This window comes from Nematocida ausubeli (genome assembly GCF_000738915.1).
Source record: "Nematocida ausubeli strain ERTm6 chromosome Unknown supercont2.5, whole genome shotgun sequence".
In the NCBI taxonomy this organism is placed as follows: domain Eukaryota; kingdom Fungi; phylum Microsporidia; genus Nematocida; species Nematocida ausubeli.
Window position 1 is genome coordinate 555620 of NW_026515638.1, and position 25263 is coordinate 580882.

General features: G+C 39.6%; 13 protein-coding genes across 13 annotated transcripts; 8 read left to right on the forward strand and 5 right to left on the reverse strand.

Annotated features, from left to right (window-relative positions):
* Positions 1-226: 226 nt before the first annotated feature.
* On the forward strand, positions 227-1168 carry NESG_02284 (uncharacterized protein; the record flags this gene model as incomplete). The annotated part of the gene is made up of 1 exon (XM_053049892.1): positions 227-1168. The coding sequence occupies one exon, from the start codon at positions 227-229 to the stop codon at positions 1166-1168; it is 942 nt and encodes a 313-aa protein (XP_052904063.1).
* Positions 1169-1786: 618 nt separating this feature from the next.
* On the reverse strand, positions 1787-2224 carry NESG_02285 (uncharacterized protein; the record flags this gene model as incomplete). The annotated part of the gene is made up of 1 exon (XM_053049893.1): positions 1787-2224. One exon carries the CDS (start codon positions 2222-2224, stop codon positions 1787-1789), a length of 438 nt encoding a protein of 145 aa, XP_052904064.1.
* A 33-nt stretch (positions 2225-2257) lies between these two features.
* On the forward strand, positions 2258-3067 carry NESG_02286 (uncharacterized protein; the record flags this gene model as incomplete). Its single annotated transcript, XM_053049894.1, has 1 exon — positions 2258-3067. The coding sequence occupies one exon, from the start codon at positions 2258-2260 to the stop codon at positions 3065-3067; it is 810 nt and encodes a 269-aa protein (XP_052904065.1).
* A 109-nt stretch (positions 3068-3176) lies between these two features.
* On the forward strand, positions 3177-5222 carry NESG_02287 (uncharacterized protein; the record flags this gene model as incomplete). The annotated part of the gene is made up of 1 exon (XM_053049895.1): positions 3177-5222. The coding sequence occupies one exon, from the start codon at positions 3177-3179 to the stop codon at positions 5220-5222; it is 2046 nt and encodes a 681-aa protein (XP_052904066.1).
* Positions 5223-5283: 61 nt separating this feature from the next.
* On the forward strand, positions 5284-6135 carry NESG_02288 (uncharacterized protein; the record flags this gene model as incomplete). The annotated part of the gene is made up of 1 exon (XM_053049896.1): positions 5284-6135. One exon carries the CDS (start codon positions 5284-5286, stop codon positions 6133-6135), a length of 852 nt encoding a protein of 283 aa, XP_052904067.1.
* A 1196-nt stretch (positions 6136-7331) lies between these two features.
* NESG_02289 (uncharacterized protein) lies at positions 7332-8309 on the reverse strand (the record flags this gene model as incomplete). Its single annotated transcript, XM_053049897.1, has 1 exon — positions 7332-8309. The coding sequence occupies one exon, from the start codon at positions 8307-8309 to the stop codon at positions 7332-7334; it is 978 nt and encodes a 325-aa protein (XP_052904068.1).
* Positions 8310-10265: 1956 nt separating this feature from the next.
* NESG_02290 (uncharacterized protein) lies at positions 10266-10580 on the reverse strand (the record flags this gene model as incomplete). Its single annotated transcript, XM_053049898.1, has 1 exon — positions 10266-10580. One exon carries the CDS (start codon positions 10578-10580, stop codon positions 10266-10268), a length of 315 nt encoding a protein of 104 aa, XP_052904069.1.
* A 1101-nt stretch (positions 10581-11681) lies between these two features.
* NESG_02291 (uncharacterized protein) lies at positions 11682-12473 on the forward strand (the record flags this gene model as incomplete). Its single annotated transcript, XM_053049899.1, has 1 exon — positions 11682-12473. The coding sequence occupies one exon, from the start codon at positions 11682-11684 to the stop codon at positions 12471-12473; it is 792 nt and encodes a 263-aa protein (XP_052904070.1).
* A 530-nt stretch (positions 12474-13003) lies between these two features.
* Positions 13004-14884, reverse strand: NESG_02292 (uncharacterized protein; the record flags this gene model as incomplete). Its single annotated transcript, XM_053049900.1, has 1 exon — positions 13004-14884. One exon carries the CDS (start codon positions 14882-14884, stop codon positions 13004-13006), a length of 1881 nt encoding a protein of 626 aa, XP_052904071.1.
* Positions 14885-14909: 25 nt separating this feature from the next.
* On the forward strand, positions 14910-16475 carry NESG_02293 (uncharacterized protein; the record flags this gene model as incomplete). The annotated part of the gene is made up of 1 exon (XM_053049901.1): positions 14910-16475. One exon carries the CDS (start codon positions 14910-14912, stop codon positions 16473-16475), a length of 1566 nt encoding a protein of 521 aa, XP_052904072.1.
* An 884-nt stretch (positions 16476-17359) lies between these two features.
* On the reverse strand, positions 17360-18511 carry NESG_02294 (uncharacterized protein; the record flags this gene model as incomplete). The annotated part of the gene is made up of 1 exon (XM_053049902.1): positions 17360-18511. One exon carries the CDS (start codon positions 18509-18511, stop codon positions 17360-17362), a length of 1152 nt encoding a protein of 383 aa, XP_052904073.1.
* Positions 18512-19343: 832 nt separating this feature from the next.
* NESG_02295 (uncharacterized protein) lies at positions 19344-20783 on the forward strand (the record flags this gene model as incomplete). The annotated part of the gene is made up of 1 exon (XM_053049903.1): positions 19344-20783. One exon carries the CDS (start codon positions 19344-19346, stop codon positions 20781-20783), a length of 1440 nt encoding a protein of 479 aa, XP_052904074.1.
* A 553-nt stretch (positions 20784-21336) lies between these two features.
* On the forward strand, positions 21337-24888 carry NESG_02296 (uncharacterized protein; the record flags this gene model as incomplete). Its single annotated transcript, XM_053049904.1, has 1 exon — positions 21337-24888. The coding sequence occupies one exon, from the start codon at positions 21337-21339 to the stop codon at positions 24886-24888; it is 3552 nt and encodes a 1183-aa protein (XP_052904075.1).
* Positions 24889-25263: the final 375 nt, after the last annotated feature.

The following is a 25263-nucleotide window of genomic DNA, read 5'->3' on the forward strand; positions in this document are numbered from 1 at the left end:
CCACAGGCGATCTATATTGGCAGGAAGCATACATATCCTAGTAAATATACCTCAGCCAGAAGAGCCCAAACCAGAAAGATGCAGCAAGGCGTAAATATGTGCACACTGCAATAAATATCAGTACTCGTATTTCCAGCTTGTAGTTGCCTAACTAAGAATAGTAGAAGAATAATCTATGCAAGTACTGGCTTTTAAGTGCCGTTTTCTTTTTCTTTTTATTTATCCAATGGTAGACAAATACCTCTCCAGGATAGAGAATTATCACAGTATTCAGGGCCTTAAGAAACAATCAGAGTGGGAGATAGGCAGACAGGCAACTTCTATCTGTTTGGCAGGGAGTACACTGTATTCAGGCACTCGGGATGGAGATGTATTTGTGTATGAAGGGTCTAACTACATCGAGAGATTCTTTGTTGCGCCATCCCGGATAGTCAGCATGGCAAGCACACCCCACGGAACAGACAAAAAAGGCATAGTTATTCTGCATGAAGATGGAACTATTTCGCACGTGCATGAAAGACAAGGGCATGCAGGCAAGATAGATGGGTTCATCAATGGAGTTATACACACAGATAGGTCATGGGTGGTCTCTAGCACAGACACGGGAGTATGTGTTTTTGACTATAATAAACAGTCTCCTCAGTACGGGTGTGCAAAAAAGCAGAAAATGCAAATATCAAGGACACAAGCCGTAGAGACAGAAAAAAAAGTATTTGCAGTGCACCCAGATGGAAACTGTGTGCTTATGTGCGATGGAACGGCTAGGCTATTCGATTTAAGAAGCATGCGCGAAGAGATGGAGATAAGCAATATTAAGAATATAAAGGCAGCACTATTTCACACCTCCCGGATAGAAATGATTGTGTCTGAGGAGCGCACGATTAAAACAATTGACATAAGAAATGTTCGCATGATAAGAAAGATAAAAACCAAGAAAACTGCTGCCTGCCTGCATGAGTATAAGGATGGTCTTTTCTTCTCTGGCATAGATATGTTTACGCGGGGCGTCTGTCCTGTTACAGGAAAGTCTCTCTTTGTTTTGGAGGCCTCTGCTCGGCTTATTGCATCAGATGAAAATCTGGCTCTTCTAAGTCCAGAAAAAGTGGTTACTATTTATGGTGAAGGCATAAAAGACAGAACAAAGAATGACCATCAAGCTGAATCATAATTTCACTGCAACAAAAGACTATATTCTGCAGTAATCACAGCCAATGACCATACAAAAGTAGATGTTTTGCACATATGTATTTTCCACACATAATTTAGAAATTGCCAAAATAAGCCCTTTACTATGAAAAGATCAAAAGCAGAATATATGCATACATAGAGCCTATTAGTTGACAGGCATCTTCATTCAAATAGATAGTAGGCTTAGGCGCATAAGACAATAAATATCATAGAAATATAACCCTAAAATCATCACTTAAATAGGCTAGTAATCTTATACAAAACTATATGAATATTCATAGGAAAATTACTACTTTCATAGACCCGAAATTATTTCAGAGCTGTCAAAAAAAGACACTTCCCATTAATATTCTGCACAGAAATTAAAAATGCAAAGTAAGACAATTTCTACTAATCATGCAGTGGAATATAGGTGTAAGTGTAAGACGAGAACGCATTGGAAACAAAGTTTAAAAAATAAATACACTGCTTCTTTCAAGTCTATTTTCCCTTCTATTTCAAGTTCTATTTTTAGTAAAGCAAGAGTGTGCTCTGGCCATATGACATGTAAAGAGGCGTATATCCATTAGATATTTATTGTCTAGTCTAGCAGTTAGTTCTACATTCTGCCAGGAGCAAGGCCTGCAAGCAGTGCCTCAAAGGGCGTATTCTCAAATATCTTTGCCACATCCATTATGTATGCTGGGACTTCCTTATTAACTAAATACTTTGCCAGGTTGTTCGAGAAGTGATTGCAGTTATTTCTAATGATGTGATATGTTTGTTCCGTGTATAGCTCGTCTATTTTCTTTAGGTACGAAGTTAGTTCTTCTTCTGTCACGCATGTTTCCCCCAGCTCAATCTTTCTGGCAGGAGCCCCAAAGGGAGATGTTCCAGGGCGGTCAGCTCGGATGCCAGACATAAAGTAATACTCCTTCCCAAAAAGATGCAAGGATGTGTGCCAAATGCCCTGTATGTCCACTCCAAGCACGCCTCTGATCATTGCCACTGCAGAGTCATTTCCAATATTGTATACCCACAACTCGACGCGCTGCATAAACACAAATTGTAATATTTTCTTTTATTTCGGATGAACAGGTGGAAGTTTGAAGACTTTGAAATCGGTGCATCGTTGGGGCGAGGGAAGTTTGGAAAAGTGTACCTGGCCCGGGAGAAGAAGTCTGGTTTCATTGTCGCACTAAAAATATTGCTAAAAACGGAAATCACTGAATGCAATGCAACAAAGCAGGTCAGAAGAGAGATCGAAATACAGAGCCACATGAAGCACGATAATATACTAAGGCTGTACGGATACTTCTACGATGACCTGAGTGTGTACATCATATTAGAGTATGCAGCAAAGGGAGAGATGTTCAAGTTGCTCCAAAAGAAGAAAAGGTTCACAGAGCAGGAGGCAGCCAAGTACATAGCAGAAATGGCGCACGCCCTAAAGTACATTCACACGAAAAACGTGATACACAGGGACATTAAGCCCGAGAATATTCTAATTGGAGCAGACAACAAGCTGAAAATTGCAGACTTTGGGTGGGCAGTGCACAACATAGACAGCAAAAGGTACACATTCTGCGGCACAATGGACTATCTTCCACCAGAGATGGTCTGCCACCAGAAGCACGATAAGTATGTGGATATATGGGGCATTGGTGTGCTTGCGTACGAGTTTGTGGTAGGAAACCCGCCATTTGAGGCAAAGGGAAGTACAGACGAGACATTCAAGAGGATAAAATCGATTGAGTTTACGTTTCCAACCTACCTATCAAATGCGTGTAAAGACTTCATTTCAAAATTACTTGTACGAGAGCCTGCAGGAAGACTCTCGATAGACCAGATACTATCTCATAGATGGATAAAAACAAATACCAGAGTAAGGAAGGAGTAGCTTTTATCTGTGGAATCCCAGAGTGTGAAATAATATGTACTCGATCCATTTGAGAATAAATTAATTCTGATCATGTTTTCATTTGAATGCATGCATTTTTTTATTTACGATGGGAAGCACAGCAAGTAAGTGCGTGTCTAGTTCACTGCATGTAATAAAGGTGAAGAAAGGTTCAGCTGCAGACAGGCACAGAATACTTCCGATCCTGCACTACATCACGCAGGTGAACGGAGAGTGTGTTCAAAATGAAAAAGACATCCGTAGGATAACAGAAGCATGGGAGGCAGGACAGGTGCAGCTCCTTATATATGATGCCAGGTCAAAAAAGGAGTCTGTTGTAGAGATGACCAGAAAGGACAGAGAAAATATTGGGTTTAGCATTAAGCTGCACAAAGGCGAAATGGTCCCACAGACATTCCGGATTCTGGACGTGGAGTACAACTCGCCTGCCTTGGAGTCAAGGCTAAGAAAGGACGAAGACTATATCATTGGGCACGAAAAGGGTGCATTTGTCTCTGAAGATGAATTTGAGCACGTTCTGCTCAGCCATAAAGGCGCACCGCTCATTCTGCAGGTGTACAATATAGGGATGCTTAGCATAAGAAAGGTAAAAATATCCCCGACCCAGCAGGGCGAGATTGGGTGCAGTCTGGGGGGTGGCATACTAAATGAAGTTCCGTATACTGAGGCAAGAATCGATCTGGTGGAGAAGACAGAGTGCTCTTATAAAGGCGAGAAGGCGGCTAAGGAAAAGGACAGTGCAAGCAGCATAAATGAATCTCAGAAGAGTGGCCCTGTCCCTAGTCTTCCAGACTCACATGCAGAAGAAAGCACCCAGATGGAGGAAGTGCCTATTGATTCCCCGAGTGCAGTCCTTCAGAGTGAGCAGGAGACAGCTGCAGAGCAAAACACAGTGAGAGAAAAGAGCAAAGAAGAAAAAGAGGCAGAAGAAAAAATGACAGCAAGTATACAGGAAATGCGGATCCACAATGCATGTGATATATCCAGCGCATCTGCCCTATCATATTCCAACGAGGGGGAAGAAGAGGAAAGACAGCTAGAGAAAGACCTACACCAGTCCTTATGTGAAACAAATGGATTTAACGAACAAGTAGTTTCTCCCAATGCAAGTGCGTTAGAAGATGCACCAATGAATGCGCCTGTCATAGATCACATCACAAGGATCTCCAATTCAGAATATAACGATATTTTAGGTGAGTGCGATATCCAAGGAATGCAAGATAATTCTGTTAACACACTCTATGGTTATGATAATTCTGCAAATATCGCGTCGTATATGCTAAACGGACAAGATAAAGATATGTACAACTACTCTAATCTGCCAGGCATGGATGCGTACAGTGGTTATGATGCACCATACAACCAGTATTTGTATAATGAAGGCGAAGAGATTGCCGCACAGCGAAGAGAGCTGCAGAGTCTTCGTGAAAAAGAACTTCGTGAGCGGGAGAGTGCTGTTCTTATGGAGATGCCCCGGGAGTACTACATGCAGGAGTGGCCTGCCCCAGAGAAGAACTATGCACAAGAAGCCATCTATCAGCCAAGCACACCGAAAGAACCAGAGCCAGTGCAGAAATCAGAACCCGAGCAGAAACCAGAGAAGCCCAAGGTTCAATTAGAGCCGACTCACAGTGTAAAAGAAACATTCCGTGAAACAGTTAAAGAGTATAAAGAGATTCCAAAGAAAGAAGAGCATAAAAATAGCCCAAAAGAGACAGATAATCAGCCTAAGCCTAAGCCAGTGGCTTCTTCACCAGCACCAAAGAAACAAGAGTGTGCTAAAAGTCCGTTTAAACATTCAGAGTTTCGGGAAACACAGCCTGGACCACTTGCAAAATACATGCCTCTACATTATCAGGAAGACCAAGGACTAGGCGGCTGCGAGTCTTCTTTCCCACCTGCACAGCCACAATTTCAGCCCGAGTATCAGCCGCAGCTCCAACCGCATTTCCAACCGCATTTCCAACCGCAACTCCAGCCATATCCAGTGAAGAGAGAAAAAGAAGTGCAAAGCCAAAGAGAGGATGAAAGGGAAGAGGATGACCAATTGGCACGGCAGCCTCCAAAAGATCTTTTTTATCTGCAGCCAGGTGACGAGGGCTATGGAAATGATGGGTTTTCCGAGTACTTCTAAGAGAGCAAGCATTTTCTGCTGAACTCGTATAAATAAAGGAATATTTTTATTTCGTGCGTATATGGTTGCAGTAACCGAATATGTGTTTACTGCATCGCAGTATTTTCGAGTTATTATATACGGGATGCTTATTCTATCTGGCAAGGTGTGCAGTGCACTGAAGAACTTAGCAGTAATACAGCACATAGGAGGAAAGGAGGGGGCAAAAATAATTCTGTTTAGCGTGTCGCAGATGGTTCTAAGCCTTCGGGAGATGCTTATTTTGCCTCTAGAGAAATACTATATTAAGAAGCAGGTTACAACTGTACATAATCAAATTATAGATGTTTTGGATGCAGAGCCAGATGCAGAAGAAAGCATATCTAAGCTTCTTGTAGAGAAAGCAGCAAAAATTAAAATAGCCGAGTCTCGCATCAAGTACCGCAAGAAGTATCTCGTGTATGGGCTGAAGTCTATTCTTATTGTATATATGCTCTTCCAAATGGTCTATTATATTTTTGCTGCAACTCTTGTATTTCTAGTGGCTGACGTGTGCATTAAGCTCCGGGTGCAAAGAGAGGAGGAAGAAATTGCGCATATTATATGCGAATATGATGTAAAGCAGGACCACATGTATAGGTCCCTTCGTTATTTGGAAAAGCCTGCAGAGCAGTCCCCGACACACAGAGAAAAAGAAAGCATAGTAACGAAGGTTTTGGCAGAGCACAAAAAGAGCTATCAGGAATATCTGGTCCAGCATATTCAGGCAACATTTATACGATCTGGATGGATAGTTCTGGGCTGTATTCTATTTCAGCTTTATTTCGCAGGATCTGTGCATCTTTTGCAGATAAGTGGAAAGAACACAGATTTATTCATTGTTATTTACAAAAAGATAGAAAAGCTAAGCAATGGCTTTATAAAATTCCTATGACCACAAACACTATAGAGACATGATATGCAGTGATAGTGAATGCAGATATAAAGCAGAAGTTAGACATCAGCAAGTACTTGAGCCACCAAGGCACAGCTTATTTCACCCTTCATTCAAGTTTAAATATTTAGCGTATGCGATATAAGCTCTTATATCTCAAGCATAGGAAGCCTTAGCTCTATAAGTTCCTGAATACATGCAAAGACAAGTCTGCAGTGCACGCTAGGCTTAGTGTATTTTAGACTATGCACTAATCCTACGCAGTATGTACATGCCTGTTGTCGAGTTTCTCTGCCCTAAAGCATGTAACTCCTTCACTGGGCCAGAAGTGTAGGTGAATTCTATTTTAGATTATTTTGTTTTAGGTGCATGCCAGTGTGCCACAAATGCCACTGCTTTTCTACGCAAAGTCACTTTGTAACTTAGACTCTTGGCCAATTTCTTCTATCTTTATGATCAAAGGATGTTTTCTGGAAAATATGTCTATATCTATATGATAATGAATGGGGTCTATAAATAGAGGATGAATATAATAAAATATAAAGAATCATAATGTAAGCCTACGGTTTTAGAGAAAACTCAAATTGCCCAATGCAGGCTACATTTGGAAAGTACACATGGCATACACTTGCTAGGAAGAAAGAAATAAATATTAAGTAAAAACTGCATAAATACATATGAAGTATTTTATTTCATTAGAATAGCATTCCAGCCGTACTTCTATGATATAGATGAATTAGCATAGACACTGCTAGTAATAATGTTTCATAGAGCCAAATATAACCAAAATACTTTATAAAATTATTCGGGCTATATCAGCATACTCAATGTATACTCTTCTTTTGCTAATATTATTATCCTGGATGGCTTCCTTCCTGTTCTTCATCTTGTTGATATGTGTATTTCCGCTGGCTATTTTAAAATAGCAAGTCTGCTCTGAATATGTGCTTTGAATTCTGCCCCAGCCACTTTAGTTTAATACTCTTTGCTTCTGCAAGATTAGCGAAAAAAGAACATCTTCTTAGAACAACTACTGCTGTAGCAAACAAAAAATTGCGAATTAAAATGCACTAGCATGGAGTGAAAACACTTTGAATAGCAATAATACCAGCACAGATGGTAATTATGAGAACTGCAAATACTCATTTCATACAAGAAAGAACTTTAAAAGATGAATGATTTATCTTTATTCCCTATTACTTATTCCTGTTAACTAATACGCCAATAACAACACAGGCTACAACAATAACACCGCAACCTACAAGAATAGGCTTCCAGTATTGAGAAAGGAAACCACCTTTTTCCTGTTTTGTTGATGTATTTATCTCACCAACTAAATCAGATGTCCTAAACATACTACTGTATAATCCCTGTGCTACTGCTTTCATTTCCACTTTGCCCTTATCCTGGCAAGAATGTGGTGTAGAGATGTTAGAAATGTGTAAAAAGTATTCTTCTGCTAGCTTTCCATCGTTATACTTTGATACAAGATCATTTACACTATCTGGGTTTTCTGGCTCCAATGAAACTGGAATACAAGACACACTAGAGGGATCTGGACCAAAGAATTCTTTGAGTTTTTGTTGGTTTACAGACATCTTCATGTCATGCGCAATACTACCTGACCCATCTTTTTTAAACTGCTCATCGGTGCATCCCTTCTTTAAAAACCTAATTGAATACTGGGCGTTACACAGATTTTCAAATGCGCTTTGGTGTTTCATAAAAGTACCCATGATAGTACTTTGGTCTATGGACATTTTTCCCGCATTTTCAGTATTCACAACAAGATTTATGATGTAGTTCATAGTAACAGAGTCCTCCACGCTTTCTTTCTGTGCATCTTCTGCTGGAGCACCGTCTGCTCCATCTGCTCCCTTTCCGCTTGCTGCTCCATCTGCTCCTTTTCCACCGGCTGCTTTGGTCTTGTTTGCTGGATTGCTTTCAGACTTACCACCTTTGCCTCCATTCACTCCATCGCCATCTTCTCCATCCTGGGCACTTTTATTATGCTTTTTTGCTGGAGGAGTCTCTTTAGTAAATGTGACACTATCTTTAGTGACAGCCACCAGATTTAAACCTGCATGACTATCTTGTACCTCAGTAGAAGCTAGCACCTTGAGCCCAAAAATATTCAACATTGCGAATCCTAAGCTTATCTTTGAGAACTTCATTGTAAATTAAAAAAAGAAAAATTATTTATATTTTTCAATATTGGCTCTTATCATTTTTTTTTATTTTCATTTTGGAGTCTATATTAAAATAAACAAATAGAATCCGGAATTTGTGTTTGTATTTTACTAAAATTCTGATAGAAAAACAATACGCTATTATTTGTGCTGCCAGATTTAAACACATCATAGGGAAATGTCAAAATATGCAAGAAAACAAAACATGCCATGCTGTATTTCATGTTTTCTTATTATCTTTAAAATATGGTGTTTTTTCGAAGGATCTTCTCTTTAGGGGGATGGTCTTAGAATAAACTAAGAAGAAAATTATTAAGCCTATAAATGCTGCCTACTGCACCCCTAAATTAAAAGTGCACTATTTTCAGTTCTTAACTTACCTAAGCGAGGGGAAGGGGTATCTAGCAAATCTGTCTTAAGAAGCAATTTTATTAACATTCAGATTGCATCCATAGCATTCTAGGCTTAGTACTTTTATCTCTTCGCTTATAGGTCAAATAGGTTTCCAATACATTTATATTCATTTTTGGAATTATATGTCTATACTAGTATGTATAATGCTCTTCTTATAGTGCTAGTTTAAAGCTTTGTGTTTCTTAAAATAAAATTCATATATTTTATGACAGTTCTGTTTCTTGGTCACTTAAAAATAGAATTGGCTATGAGTGCATGCCAATAACCTTTGTACACTTATAATGGATTTAGAAAAGCTTTATTCCTGCATGGAAAAATTGGAAATATTTGTTTAAGAATATTCATATATAGTGGAAGGCACTGCTAAGCATATGGATATATTGTGTTTTTGTGAAGTTCATGAAGCATAGTAATAGACTATCCATCGGCACTGCTAGATGCACATATTTATATGTTTAGAGCAGACACTAGATATTTTTCCCTTTTGGAGCACTATACTTGATTACACCAGAGTTAGTACTATTTATATATGTTCTTTCTTATCTTGCTAAGCTAGAATAGAATGTAGAAACTATTTTGTAATTGCATGCATGAATATTTATTTGTTCTTAGAAGAATAAAAGGCTAAAAGTATAAGTCGCCTAATGGCTTCGGTTAGACAGATAGAGTCTTTTGCAGCGTATTAATCTACAGATGAAACATGGCATTTCAAGCTAGAATTCATTCCAGCTGATTTTTCTCTTGAATTATTAGAAATAGCCATACTAGGCTGGGCATAATTTATTTCTTGTAGACCATTCATAGACCACCAGAAGATGCAAATCAATGCGATACTCCATAAGAGTAAAATCTTATTGATGAACTAAGGCAATATATCCACTATGAAAACACTATGATTGTGATCTTAATAAAACAATTAGAGCCCCTTGTAGTGTACTGGCCCATGATCAAAAACCCAGAAGGCAATGACAAACATTCATCTGCATTACTGAACTGGGAAGAGAGTTTCCCATTCTTGAGGCAGAAAACCCAGCAATCTATATTGCAGGCACAAGAAAGGGCTGCTGCGCGCCTTCAAGCCAGAGGAGACTAACACTATACTTGGCTAGATGCACAGAATGCTAGAAGAAGAAAATGCCAGAATATTTACAACAAAATCTGAACTATTTCATTAGCCAAGAATAGTTGTAGTACGTGGACAAGACCTCTTTGCTTAAAAGGATGTTATTCCTACTGATCTACTACCTTCAAATTATAACACCTTCATCTCTATGGCACTATAATAAAATGTAATTAAAATAGGTACATGTTCAAAATAAGCTAATCAAGTATCTATGACTCTTGTTATATATCGGGTTATATCTGCCTTTCACATAGATTCTGATAGGGAATATTCCCATAGATTTTAGCCTGAGTGGCAATGGTAGGAAAGGCTATTATATACATTCAAGCTATTCGGGTTATATAAAGTGCGTGGAAGAATATCTATACATAGAGTCATAAAGTGAATGTGTATCGTTTATTTGTTTATAGCATAGAAACAGCTGCAAGTATGGCTACAAATGCAAATCCTAGGGAGATGCTTGAACTGCTGCTGTTTGCTGAGTTGGTGGCCTTGGACTTCTTAACAACCTTAGATGCTGCGCCCTTGTCAGAGCTCTCATCTGCGCTACAGCTCTCGCTGTCGTCATCACTCTTGTCCTTTCCAGAGGATGCCTTAGAGGCTGATCCCTTGGTTGGGTTGGAGCTGGTTACAGAGCCCTTTTCGCTGCTTGCTGCGCTTATGTTTCCGAAGAACACTATGCTGAGGGTAGTGATAGTTAGTAATCCTGATAGTTTCATTTTATTTTTCACTGCTTTTCTCCTATTTATACCTTTATTTATCCATAGAGCTTTTAAACCATGTTCCAGACTACATCTATTTGAGGCATATTAAAAATTATAGTACCTAATAATGCGAATACGAATGATCTATTGATCTATTACCTTAATATACTCTAAGTAATTAAAAAGAACGCGCTTTAGACCAAGGCTACTTTAAATTAAAATGGAAATTAATGTGAAAATTAAAGGCTTTGATTTTTCCGGCTAGAGACTGGTCTGTTTTGTTCTATGCCCAGGCACATATGAGTACACTATAGCGCACCACAAGGCCATTGAAAAATATATATTAACTTATTCTAAATGATACGCCCTAAACTTAGTAGAGAAATTAACATTTGAGGCATGCATTAATGAATTCAGTGCTACAGGAAATTAATCATATTCTACCATGGCCTAGTGCATGGTGGGTTTTCCTTAAAAACAATATCAATAAATAGCTAGAGAGGCGTGACTAGCACTAATATATACAAAAGCACTGCCTTACACTCGCACCTATTCAGAAGATCTACCTACTCAGTACATGCTAGAGAAGAAGAAAGAATGAGTTATTCTTACTATCACAATTTCTTGCTGTATTCTGCTCTCCCTTAATAAATCTTTTGCTCTCTATAATGAATCTGCTACTCTCATAGAATTAAACCACACTTATGCTGAACTTTTCTTTTTCATGCGATGACGTGACATGACACTTTAAAATTTGCATTTTGACATGTCAACCGATATATCCCGAATTATATTTGACGGGCGCAAAAGGGAGCAACGCTCCATCTAGTAGATAGTAGTATATAAACTGATATAACCCGAATTGTTAAAAGAGTTTTATTTTTATCACTTTTTGCAAGTGCCTTTGGTGACTGTGACTTTTTTATTCGTATTTAATTTATTTCTTACTGTTGACACGTGCTACTTACTTTAATATTTTCATATGATTACATAGTGTCCTTCTGACATATAAAGAATCTTTCAGAAATTTAAATTGACATTGATAGACTCTTGTGGCCTCAAAATAATGATGTGTGATTTCACAACAATATATATAGATGTACGAGTCTAGATTAGATGCATTTTATTATTCTTTTCCTCTTGCCTTTCATTCTATGCGATAGTAGTGATGACAGTTGTAAGACTGCTTCTGAGATATCGATTTTTGCTGAGAAGCTGCACAGCCCTTCTCAATTTCTTTTCGTGTTTGCTGTATTTGGGATTCTCATTATGATAATTACACTTGGGCTCTTGGTGTGCGTGTACTTTGACTTCTTTAACTACGAATGGCCAAATAAACTTTTGTACGGCGAATTTGCAGCCAATGACAATTCGTGCAGTGCAGTGTTTTCCATAAAGAAGCCGTTTTGCACCGTTGCAGACACAGACGTAACATACCAAAACATAATGCATCACAACAAGCTAAAGCTGCCTCTGTGCAGAAGCCTCACAGAAAAGCCCATAGAAGAGGTTCCTAGTTTTATTTACAACTCAATTATGGCGCAGCTTATAAAAAATGGGCATGATACAGAGTTTCTTGGTTCTTCTAGTCGATCCGATGCTTTTCTTTCAAAACTTGTAGTTGTAGGAACAGAAAACATGTGCAACAAAACGTTGGCAGCAAAAAGTAGTTTGGGCCAGGAGGTGGACCCACAGGATCTTATTAAACAGCAGTGTGCAATAATAGCATGGATACTTGACGTGATAAACAACAAAGTAGAAGGATATGAGATTCTTCGCGATGCCGTTCTACTCTCTGTTAATGAAGTAGTAAGTAAGTATGCACCAGATTCGCTTGAGACATCAGTAGATATGAAGCTAGCAGAAAAGTCAGCTGAAGCTCTTCGTGCTCTAGTCAATCGCCACTAATAAAGCATACAGAAGTATTTCCATTGTTCTTAGATCTTTATTGCTGCAAAGTCTCTAGAATCGGATGTCTATTGAAATACCGTCTCTTAGGGAAAGCACAGTGTTTTCTAATAGACATTTTTCAATCATAGAGTACCGTGAAGAGAATAATAGGAAAACAATTTTAAGTGCTCTTAGCAGAAAGAAATTTCCTACTCTTCGCATTATATGGAATAATTAACAAATAAAGACAGTCTTCTTGCATTTGCTCTCTTTTCTATTTTTACTTATAATCCTGTGCTATATTACATCCCTTTGAATTCTTGCATTATTCTGTGTGGTTTTTCTGCTTGTGCTGTATTTCCAGTGCATTCAGAGTATATTTAAGTTTAGTCTATATATGAGTAAAATATTCTAATTTATTTTATGCATGAGTCTTAGTAATACTTTGTGCATTTTATATAGATTGGTTCTATAGCCTAATAGCAAGTTCTAATATGCAGGAATGTATTGCTGCCATACTAGCATCTATGACATGTCTTAGAACACTTCTACCAGCACTCGCTCTGTGGCTTGGTTACTGTGCCGGATATTTCCTCAAGTATCTTTGGAATGGTTTTTATAAGACGCACCCCTCCACATAGAATTATATTCTTGTTTAGTTCTTCCTTGCTAAGAATTTTCAGGACATTTTCAATATAGTTCTTTGGGCGTACTAAATCCTGCGATATCCCGTGTGCCTCCAGAACCTTAGAGGCCTCTTTTATTCTGGATGGCGCCAGAAGCACTTGAATCTTTTTCTGTGTTACTTTACTGGAGATATAGACATGTCCATTTTTTTGGATAATTTCTATGGTTTTATTCTGCAATAGCTCGTCATAGTGAAAGCAGTCAAGCAGCATTGATCTAAACCCAAAGAGAATAGAAATGCTATTCACATCACTAAGGCGCCCTGCTAGATATTCATTCAATATGGTTCTTCCCAGAGAAATTCCTGTGCCTGTGCATATAATAAATAAATCTCCCTGCACAGACAGCTGGCTTTTTTTAATGTCTATAGACACTGGGGCGCCTTTCTCCAGGTGTGCCAAATACTCTGAACACACTCCGTATATCTCTTTTGTATAGTGCTTTATTCGTATTCTGCCTGCAGTTATGCTGTATGTTGTGCCATCCCTCTTGCTTATTGTATAGTACCTAGGAAGAATCCTTCTTATCAGGCAAGCCTTGACTGACACTTTTATGTAGAAGTCTGTCAGAACATCCTTAAATGACTTTTTTGGCTTTAGTACATATGAGTAGTATAAGTCATACGAGGCACCTATATCTTTAAGCTTGTCCAAATACATGCTCTTAAGGTTGCCTGGACAGAAAATGTGTGCGTGTGTTCCTTTTAGAACTATATCGTACAACTGCTGCATGTGATGGTACATTGGAATTGAGTGATAGTCGATGTGCCGGCTGTCAAACTCTGCATCGTCAAGGAATATTTTTGCAGATGAATCCTTATAGCATGCATTCTCTGGCTTTATTGCCAAAACATCTCCAACAGAATATTCATGCCCATTGTCTATGGAAAATTGATACTCATAAACAGAGGAGTACATTGATCCAAGCGCACCTAAATCTGATATCTCTTCTTCTAAACCTGCTCCATCCACCCCAAGTATCCTTGCAATATCTGGGCATGCTGCAGGCGCAAGCTTCTTATGGCCAAGATAAATCCCAGTATACGGCGCCTGCACCTCTCTTGAGAATGCATGCCTTCTGCTTCCCTTTACCTCAGAATATATAGAGCCAAGGGCTTGCTTTAGACTTACCACCCACGGAACATACGCAGAATATACACCCATTGGATCTGCATCATCGCAGTCACATCTTTCGCACAAAGGAATTCCTCCTACTTGCTGCAGTCTATTAAACAGTCTTTTTCCTGCATAGTTGTACTTAGGATACGATGAATCACCGAGACACACTACTGCAAAGTAAAAGGAAAATGAGCCATTCCAGCTCTTTCTCCTCAGCTCTTTCCAAAATCTCTGCATATTATAGGGCGCATCCCCATCTCCAGTTGTTGAGCATACGAATACAATCACTGGCACATGCTTTAAGTCCTGCACATCAAGCCTGTCAAGATCAAATAGTTCAACTTTGTATTCTAGCCTGTCATTCCTGACTCCATCCATAGCAGTCTCTTCAGTATACACCTGAGATGAAATTGGCTGAGCAGAAGTTATATCTTTCTCTGGTGATTCATTTGAAGAAAGTACGCTGTTAGTGTATCCTTGAAAGGCACTCTCTGTAGCCTGCTTTTCATTTTCATTTGGGCGGGCATTGTTTACATGCACTTCCTGCAAGTCTTTCTTTAAAAGCTCTGCTATTTCAAAAGAGTTTCCAGAATTAGACCCAACGCCAACAGGAATAAAAAGCATTGAAAAAATGAAAAATGAAAATTAAATGAGCCAGACCGCAAAGCAGCTGCCAATAAAGGAGTTTGACACATCACTGAACCGGCTTGAAAAAGAGAATTTTGATTTGAAGCTGCAAATATCTCACCTAAGATCAAAATTAAATGAGCTAACTAACTCATCCCTCACATTCATTCCTACCTGCGACTGCAAAAGAACAAAAACAGAAACAAAGGATGTTTTGTCTGAGGTAAAAGTGGAGATGAAAAATCTTTTGGACCAGAACGAAATCATGAAGGCGCAGAACACAGACCTGCTGGAAAAGCTTGAGGATATTCAGAGAGAAAACGAGTCTTTGCGGAAAGACTGTGTAAAGCTGTCGCAGCACATAAGCGAGCAGACGAAAAGAGAGGCTGAAAGTAAGAATGTTCTGCACGAAATGAAGGCAGAAATTGAGACTGTAAAGGAAGAAATGGAAGAGGTTGAAAAGATAAAGCAGCAGAATAAAATGCTTAAGGAGGAGTACATGAGCTTAGATCGAATCGCAAAAAAGCTGGAGACAGAGTATAAAGAGGAGTACTCGCAGTTTACCTCTGAGAATGCATCACTTCAGAAAGTTAATAGCGAAATGAGGGAGAGAATAAAGAAAATGGAAAGCCAGCTAGAAGAGCAGGCGCAGAGAAATGCGCAGCTTGCAAGTGAGAACCATGCACTCTGCATAGAAAGAAGCGAACTCCAGCAGAACACAAGGACTTTAGAGTCTCTTAGGCAGAACATCCAAAACCAGCTGCATGTAAAGACCGACGAAGCACTCAAAACAAAAGAGATCGGTGAGAAGCTTGTAAATGAACTAAAATCAAAGAGCAAGCATGCACTGCTGCAGAAAGAAGAGGTGGAAAGAAGAGCCGAAGGAATAATAAAGAACAGAGATATGACAATACACCAGCTAAAGGATTTAATAGAAAGGTCAACCACTGAGATGCAAAATGTAAATATAAAAGTGTCTGCCATCCAGAGCGAAATGGGGCATTACATTAAATATCTTGTGTCACTCATTCACAGAATAGCCAAGTTCTCTGGAGAGATGGATCGGGCGAAAATGCTCTCTGCCTCTACTTTTGGGCAGTATAAGTCCAGAGTCATTCATATACAGAATGAGCAGTCACATAGGCAAGATCTGAAGTCCCAGAGAGAAAAGGAGACCATGCAAGACGTGGTGCTTGATGCAAAGAGAGAGATTGAAAGGATCCAGGCAGAGAAGGATAAGCTACTTGCAGAGCGGGAAGACCTGATTGGCCGGCTGCACATCACGCCAAACACGCTCAAAATCGCCAAAGACCTGGGAATAAACGAGTTCACAACGATAGACAATCTATTCATTACATGGAAGACCTCGCAGGACCAGATAGTGGAAGGCATAACCAGAAAGCACAAAGCAGAAGGAATGGAAAGAAGCAGAAAACTCGAGGAGTTCCAGACTAAGCTGCAGGCTGCTCTCTCTGAGCTTAATTTATGCAGGGCATATCTTGAAGAGAAGAAAAACATTATCAAATCGATTAGAAAGGCCCAAGGCCCCTCTTCTTTGCTGAATAGAATAGATGTGTCAAATAAGTAGTTCCTGCAATAAACTATGTATAAACTACTATATGCCTATTTTTATCCAGAGTTCCCTTGCTTGTTCCCTGCACTAGTGTTCTACTCAAGAAAACAGGGTGTTTTGTACATATTTGGCGATGCAATGGCTATTACCTTTTTTGTGCTGGAGTGCAGGTCTAAAGCCTTCAGATCTTATAACTAAATAGAAAAATATACACTTTAATTTTATATTACTGCAAAATCTTAATAGAAGTCCTAGGATATAGCACTTCTTAGGCCATAATATTCTGGTATGCTTCTGTACACCCATATATTTAAAAGCCCAAATATATACTCGTGGTATGTGTACTACTATACTATGCACAAACGTCTTTCTTCATGGGATAGTATCAAGAATGTTTGTAGGTATACCTATTTACACACCAGTAATTTGGTATATGCATTTATTTAGGGATGTAAGAACTCAATTTATGTAATTTTCAGCCATAGGTATAGAAATCCAAACACTAGTGGTTTAAAATCTCTAGTAGAGCGATCAAAGAATCTGTATTTTAGAACACTTAAAGAAAGAGAAATGAACTTATGGCAGCATGTATATGAACGCATGTACATTCTTGTAGCTTCTTACAAAGTGCATGTTTGTATGCCTTTACTATTATATGTGAAGTTTCATGCAACTGTCTTCCTGTCTAAAAGTAAATTATATTGCAGATAAGTGTCTTAACGGAGATAAAATTTATTTAACATTCTGAATATAAGCTGTAATAAGGCTTTGGCAAAAATACACCTTTAGTTTCTGAGAATATCTGCTTCTGGTTCCCTCAAGACAGTTTATATAGCTCGCCTGGTCCAAGCAGTGTTCTTTTCTGCCTCTAGTCTATACAGTGTATCTCTACTCTTTTATTATATCCTCATGCCTGTTTTTGAGTGGATTTCTTCCGGTATCATAAGGATCCTTATTTCCACTGGGGTAGATATTTGCGATTTAAAACCCTGCGACCAATCGTATCCTACAGCAACAGCTAAGTATCTTCCTGTGTTGTTGAACGCAGTTGCTGTGATGCACTTATCAATTACCGAGGACACGCTGGATGCTCCAGGCCCTCCAATTGCCACACGGCACTTCGCCTGTCTGTTCCATAGCATCACCACACCATCGGTTCCTGCGGTTAGAAGTGTCATGGGGAATGCTGGGTGGTAGTGAACAGAGTTAATGGGATATGCGTTTCTGTCTGTTGTAGTTTGTTTGCACCGGAAGGAGTAGTACATGGTGCTTAGACTGTTTCCAGGCCGGACAGCCACAATCTCCGCTTTAGACCCGGTTGTGCCTACAATTGCATCCTGCCCATCATTTGAGCAAGATATGCTTCTTAGCTGCCACTGGCTTTTAAGCTGGTACTTTGTGGCCGTCTGAATTGTTCCATACCCCATGGGCGTACTGGGCCTCAGCTTATTCTGGTATGCACTGTTTGTTGGCACCTGGACCTTCTCCAGTGTGTATGCATCGTATGATACAATGGTGTTGCTCAGCAGAATTGCTATTGTGTTCATCTTGCTGTCCATTGCGTACACCTTGTCCTCCATTAGCAGCTCTTTTGGCTGTGCCTGCGGGTTATTTATGTCCCAGACCTTAACTGTCTTATCCCAGCTGCCGGTGACCAAAGTTCTTGCACAAGTAAAAACCATTGCACTGACCCCTAGTGAGTGTCTCCCAAGAGTGGTCAGATTCCCTGTTCCCATGTCGATTACCCTAACAGCTCCATCTGCGCTTCCTGTGAACAGATACATTCCGTCACTGGAAAAACAGCTGCACAGAATGGGAGACCCGTTTGGATTTGGGATTGATGTTTTAAGAGCCATTGACTCATGCACATTCTGGTTGCTTGGCATGTAAATGTACACAGATCCATCCCAGGAACACGCCGTAAGAATATCGCTCACTGGACTGTATTTTATTGATGAAATGCTATCTGTGGGCGGCTGCTGCACTAAGAAGTCGGAGAGTAATACTTCTTTGTTTCCCTGCATACTTGTGGTTGTAGTTGGATTGTACATGCTCTATTATAAAGTCTTAAAATTTTTTCTATTTTTCATCCTTTTGCGTCTTAAAGCATTTTTGATTCTCTCTGCGTGGATATTGCTGTGCAAAAGCGGCTGCAAAGACACCTGGGCATGTGCGTGGTTTTCTTTAATATCCTCTCCAATAATGAACATTTCTTAGTGTGGCATTTTTAGCAAGAGAAAAATGAGCATTTCATTTGTAAATACGCAGGTGGCTCAAAATAAAGAGATCTTGCCATGCACTGATTCTTTCTAATGCATAGAATGCCATCTGGCAGAATGATTTTATGTATTTAGCTTAAATAAATTCGGGTTTAAATTAAGAAAATAATTAAATGGTTAATTATAGTTTAAACAGATGCATGTGCATACGCTGTTTATGATATTCTGGTTCTCTGCGAATCCCAATACACCCTTCTGCAGCTTCCTTAGTGAAATCACCCTAAGTGTTTTTTCCCTTAAATTAAAGGAAGTTCTGCAGCTTGTTGCAAGTGCTTTATAGTGGAATTATGTGCGGCTGTATGAAAAATACTTTTTGTTCAACATGTATTAGTCCAATTGGTCTAACATTTGTAATATAGCCTAAGCAGCTGTACTTCCAATTGCAAAGTTTTCTGGCTCCGCATTTTGGTCCATCCCAATGCTATCAGCACTTTTTAGCACTACTGATTCATCCTAGCATATTTTATTTTAATGCCCCTGAAAGTTCTCTTGATTTAAGAAAAATAATACTTTTCTGTGATAATATACACAGACGTATTTCTGGTTAAATAGAAAAATCTGGTCATTTTTTCTATATAAATAATTTTTTTAAATCTTTTTCATTATGATCCAATCACAGAAGACACCCATTAAGAAAATCATACTGGTTCTAGGAAGTGTGCTAGCGGCTTTCATTTTGATATTGCTGCCAGTGCTCTACACAAGAAGGAATTCCTGCAATAAAGAAACCTGCAGCCATGCAGAACACATAAGCATGCACGAGGATGGATGCAGCCATGAGGAGTCTGCACATGACGAATGTGTGCTGTTGGTTCAATCACGCCCACATGTGTTTGAAGGCATATTCATCCACAGAGCAGGGGTTTCTGCAGTGTATGAGAAGGAAAACATCATTCCAATCAGATCACTTAAGACAGAGGAGAAGGTAAAGGCTCCAGTAGGCTTCCTTGGAAGAATAAAGGGCTACTTTTTCAGAAAGTCCGAGGAGAAGGCTGAAGTTCCCACTGTTACTGCAGAGGAAATGGAAATCCAGCTAAACAACACCGAGAACATTATGTGGAACTACGACAAGCAGTTTGTCAAGGAGATCAACAAGATGAAGTCAAGAGAAAAGCAGATGCTCATTCTGGAGATCAGAAGCATGATTCTGAACTTATCAACAATCCTTCCATCCAAGCTTTCTCTGCTCGATGACTCAAACAACCTCTTTTGGCTTACTGTATACTGCTCTGGAGATCTTTTGGTAGACTGGATGGCATTTACCTTCACTGTTGAGGAGCTGTCTGAGGTTAAGATGAGAATCGAAGATCTCTTCAACTCCACCGAAGAGGCAGAAGTTCTTAGAAACAACCTACTTAGCATAGTGCAAAGCTTTATTACAAAGATAGCTAGCAAGACTGGTCTTGGTGGAAAGATAACCAAACAAAGAGAAAACGTTGCAACAATTCTGCGAGACTACAAGGCCACCCAGAAGATGGTGTGCGACATTGAGGAGTCCTGCGAGACAGAGAAGCTTCTTTTAGTCCTGGACGCCCTGTCATACCTCATTCCAATGACAGAGGAGTCAAACAAGGCCATTTTACAGACTGTAAACAGAGTGCAAGAAAGAATCTCCGGCCTGGCCCAGTCCATTGCCCTGAGACAGATGAACGACTACCTAAGCCTTACCAAGAAGTACAACTCAGAAATCATTGGCGCAATCAATGGATACATGAGATTTATTTCTGACTTTGAACAATACATTGGAGTCAACACCTTCAACACAGAAAACATCAAGAACGTTGAAAAAATGAACGATTCCACATTTGTATACGACTTTAAGCCAACAGCCAGTGCATCTGAGGTCATCAAAGGATCAAACAAGATGATCTCCGTTGCCAACATTCTCTTCAAGCAGTACATGCATCTTCTTAGCGAGAGAGACACAGAGACAGACTACACACTATTTATTCTGGACGAGAATGCAGAAGAGCCAGTAGTAATCGCAGAGCTCATATCAGAAGAAGAACAAGAAGCAGTTTTAGTTGAAGAAGACAATGAATAAATTGATATTTTGGTATTCCCAGCACCTCCTTCTACAGATCGCAAGCACCTCCTTCTACCCACCGCATTTTAATGAACACATAAGTCTCACTAACTCTGGGTCTATAAACATATACGTCTTTAAGCACTGCGCAGCACATACTAGCCAAAACTGAGAACCAAATACTCAAAGCACAGAAAATGTAAGGATATCATATTTATCTGTCACATTTATTTAGGATATATCTTCATATAGGCTTGCTTATTATGATGCACGCTCTTTCTATTATACTGCAAAGTGTGTCTACCTTCAACACACAAATATTTTGTACTATGCTGCTTTAGGCATGGCTATATTTCTTGCCGCATATTACAATTCCCGAATATTATTGTATACATTGTATATTTCATATGGGATGCCTTTATATAATAGCATGGTATACATAGAAGTATGGGCAGAACAAAACTCGCACTTCTATTTGATTTTTCTTGCAAAGTATTTGCATTTTTGCATAATAATTAGCACTATTCTGAAACAATGTTACTATTAAATACAACCATTGAGTAAACATTAAATGAAATTGGTTCTCCTACTGGTACTGCTGAAAGTATGCCATGGAAAGTTGCTGCAGTCCGTGAATAACCCCACACTGTATCTAGCAACAGACGGCGCAACCATTTACCTTAGCCCTGCAGAGCACACAATAAAAATAAAGCACAGGAAGGTGTATATAAGAAAGGGCAGCGAATACTACACAATAGGAGTAGAGCCAGACGAAACAAAGATCTTTGTGAAAAGGGAAAGGGAACCTGTATACTCAACTAGATCAATAATCACGACACAGGAGGTCTATAAGCCAGCCCCTGGCAGAAATAGCAGTCCTCCTGCATACAAAGAGATCCACTACATTCCATACGATAGGCAGGAGACCCCTGAAGCCCGCACAGAGCACCATTATCACATTGGTCTTTCGCAAAGCATCTCTACGCCCAAAGATGAGCCGCCAAAGCCGCCATACTCTCCGCGACCTGAATACTACAGCGAAAGGCCTGAGCGTATGCCATATCCAGAAGATCCACCGCGTGACTCAAGAAGACCGCCCCCATATAAAACAGATCCACCTCCACACAGAGAAGAAAGACCTCCCTATAGAGAAGAAAGTCCACCGTATAGAAAGAGTGATTACCCGCCATATAACTATCCACCATACCCAAGACCATATAGAGAGCTACCCCCGCGCCAAGAAGAACCTGCATATAATGACAAACCTCCCTTTAGATACGATCCTCTGTATAATCCATACACAGAGCCAGTTAACCCCATTTTTTCTCTGCCCACAGACCAGCAGACCATTCCATACTACAGGCCGTCTAGCAGGAAGAAGCGTGAAGACTTCTCTCATGAGAAGGAAGTTGAGAGCGACTCTGGTATAAATATCAGTCCATTTGATGTAATAATAGAAGAGGAAGGCAGCAAAATTGTGCATCTAAAGAGAGAAGGGAACGACCACTGCTTAAACTATTTCAATAATGCATTTTCATTCAGGCCATGCGCAGATACTACGAACATAATTAGGTTTAGAGTACTTGAAAGAGACAGTACACCCGTCATTCAACAAGACCCTATACCAATTGTTAAGGTCTTGCCTAGTGTTCAGAAAACACCATACTATGAGTGGCCTGGTTCTTTTCCCAATGATAATCCCCTGCCCAAAGGCATTGAAAGCACACCTATTCGTAGTAGAGTACTGGATAACACATCTTTATCCAGAAGTGTTAGTAGAAGTATTCTGCCCCCCAAAAGAAGGATATATAAAAGATCGATATCCCTCGCGCCGATACCAGATGAGGATGTCTTCTCCACGGACATAAAGGGCACTTCCGACGATGTGGAAATAAGAGAAAGAGTAACCTATGCGGATAAAACCATAGTTAGCCCAAGAGAAAAACATAAGCTTGATCTGGGGAAAATGTCTATGCCAAACTACGCCAGGCACGCTGATGCTATGTATAATAATATAAAGAACAGCTTATACAGCATGGGGTCAATGATTCATGCAGCAGACCTTCTAAAGGTGCCAAAGTCCAGGAAAAAGTACAAGTCTCGCGTGGTTAGACACCAGATTGATGACAGAAGTATTCTTGAGAAAGACGATGAAGAAGAAGGCACAGAAGAAGAACAGATCGAGAAGGAAATCCTTAAGTGGAGCAGAGGCCGGGATCGAAGAAATAGCAGCCTAAAGGACACATACAATAATCTTAAAATGAAAGGCAAGAATCTTAAAAAGCAAAGGTATAAAATAAACCAAAAGAAAGAAAGAAACAGGAACAGAGAAAAGGATTCAAACTCTACAGATGCCGAAAGTGAGAGCAGCATATCATTTATCCCCAGCCATGATGAGCGAGATGACAAAGAGATACGAGAAAAAAGACACAAAATTATACTGGATAATCATCACTCTATGCATAATAACCACGAAAAACACCATGCGGCTGAAAGCGACTGGTCAGACTTTAAATCTCATGAACACCATGAGGCTCCTAAGCATGTTGAGATACACCACTTAGCGCCTTCTGTTGTCCATATCACCCCGCATCCACCTCACATACCTGTCGCTAATCTGCACCACATAACAAAGAGTACAATTCATCCTATAAGCGATCCTTTTGCCATACATTCTCCATCTACTCCTAAACTATCCCCTTTCTTGAATATGCCAGAGCCAAATAACGAAGTTCACTTGCACACTGAGATTGTTCCAACAGTCCATGAAATCCACCCTGCGCCAATTCCCGTGGTGCATGATATTCCTGTTGCTCAGCCCACCATTACCATGGATCCTGTTCTGCTATCTCCTACTCCTGCGCCCTCTCTTCCACTCCAGATTCTACCACCTACCCCAATGGCGACTATTCCTGTCGTGACCCCAAGCATTTCTTCTTCTAATTCAGTAAGCGACATACTTTCTTCCTACTTAAATCCTATACAAAGCAATCTTATAGACAGTAAAATGTCTTCTCTAGGCACAGATAAATCTTTAATGCCGTCTTCCATGTTTAAAGCCCCAGAAATACACGCTCCTGCAGCACCTGCCAAGCCTTTAAATCCTGCCAAGCTCAACAGCCCTGTGCGCCCTACTCCTACACCTGCCATTGAAAGCTCAAAAAAGTCTAATAATAGCCTTAACTCTAGCTTTGCAAGCAATTTACTGAAAAATAGCCCATTCAATATAGACAGCAACCTAATTGGAAATGATCTTCTTGGAGGCAATTCATTCGGCATGAGTAAGAAGAACAGTCCATCTCCTTCTTCTACACCGGCTGGGCTTACCCCGCCTCCAAAGACCTCTACTCCATTTGGCGCATTCAATACTCCCTTATCGCCTGCTCCAAGTCTAAATAGCATGTCAAATCTGAATAATCTACCTGGAATGAATAGTCTGCCTAGTATGGATAATCTGAACAGCATGAATAGTCTAACTGGTATGGATAATCTGAACGGCATGGGTGGTATGAACAGTATGAACAATATAAGTGGTACGAGCAGTATGAATAATATGAGCGGTATGAACAGTATGAATATCCTTCCTAATGCAAATAATACTTCTAGCAATTCTTTTGGCATGAATAGCAGCAATCTACCTGGAACACCCAGCCCATTGACTGCTACTGGCGGAGACAATGCACCAATATCTCCTTCTAATCCGTTTGCTGCCAATTCTACTCTTAATCCTTTTGGAAACAGCTTTAATGACTCTATAAGCAAGTCGATAACTAAGTCCTTAAGCAACAATAGTACAATTGAAAGCGCTGCTTTAGGCAATCCAGAGGATAACTCCATGTTATACGCTAAAAACATACTAGATATTGCTCCCGGAAGTGGAACAGACACAAGCTCTATAGATTTGCTAAAAGACAAACTGAAGAACATATTTGGAGATGATACTGACAAAGACGACAATGTCACCCTAAATGGTATTCCTGTAGGAGATTCTTTAAGTAACAAGAATATGTTTTCAAATAAGTCAGCACAGCCTGCTTCTTTAAATGGCAGCGCAAATAGCGCCTTGAATACACAAAATAGCAAGCCAAGTGCATACGAAAATATTCTTAATCTGTTATCATAAATAAACTATAGAAATTATTAACTATGTTTCATGCTATATCCCTCAAGCTAACTGCACATTTAGTATACTCTTCATACAGACCTAGCTGGTGTATTGTGAGAGTCTTTATACAGGACAGCTGAAAAAGCTACATTTTAGTTGAACAATCCAATATAATCCAAAAATAAAAACCCTTAGTAAGCCTAATAAGTCTTTCAACCATGCCTTTTCTTCATAAAACAGCTGGACTGCTCAATATATTTCTAAAATATATGAAATGTAGTTGTGAAATATTTCTGCTTTCTACGCATATCCCATATGAAGTGCCCATCAATATAGTTGAAGAGCTCGAGGTGTCAAAGACTATTGCAAATAATGCATAAATTAAAGGAAACG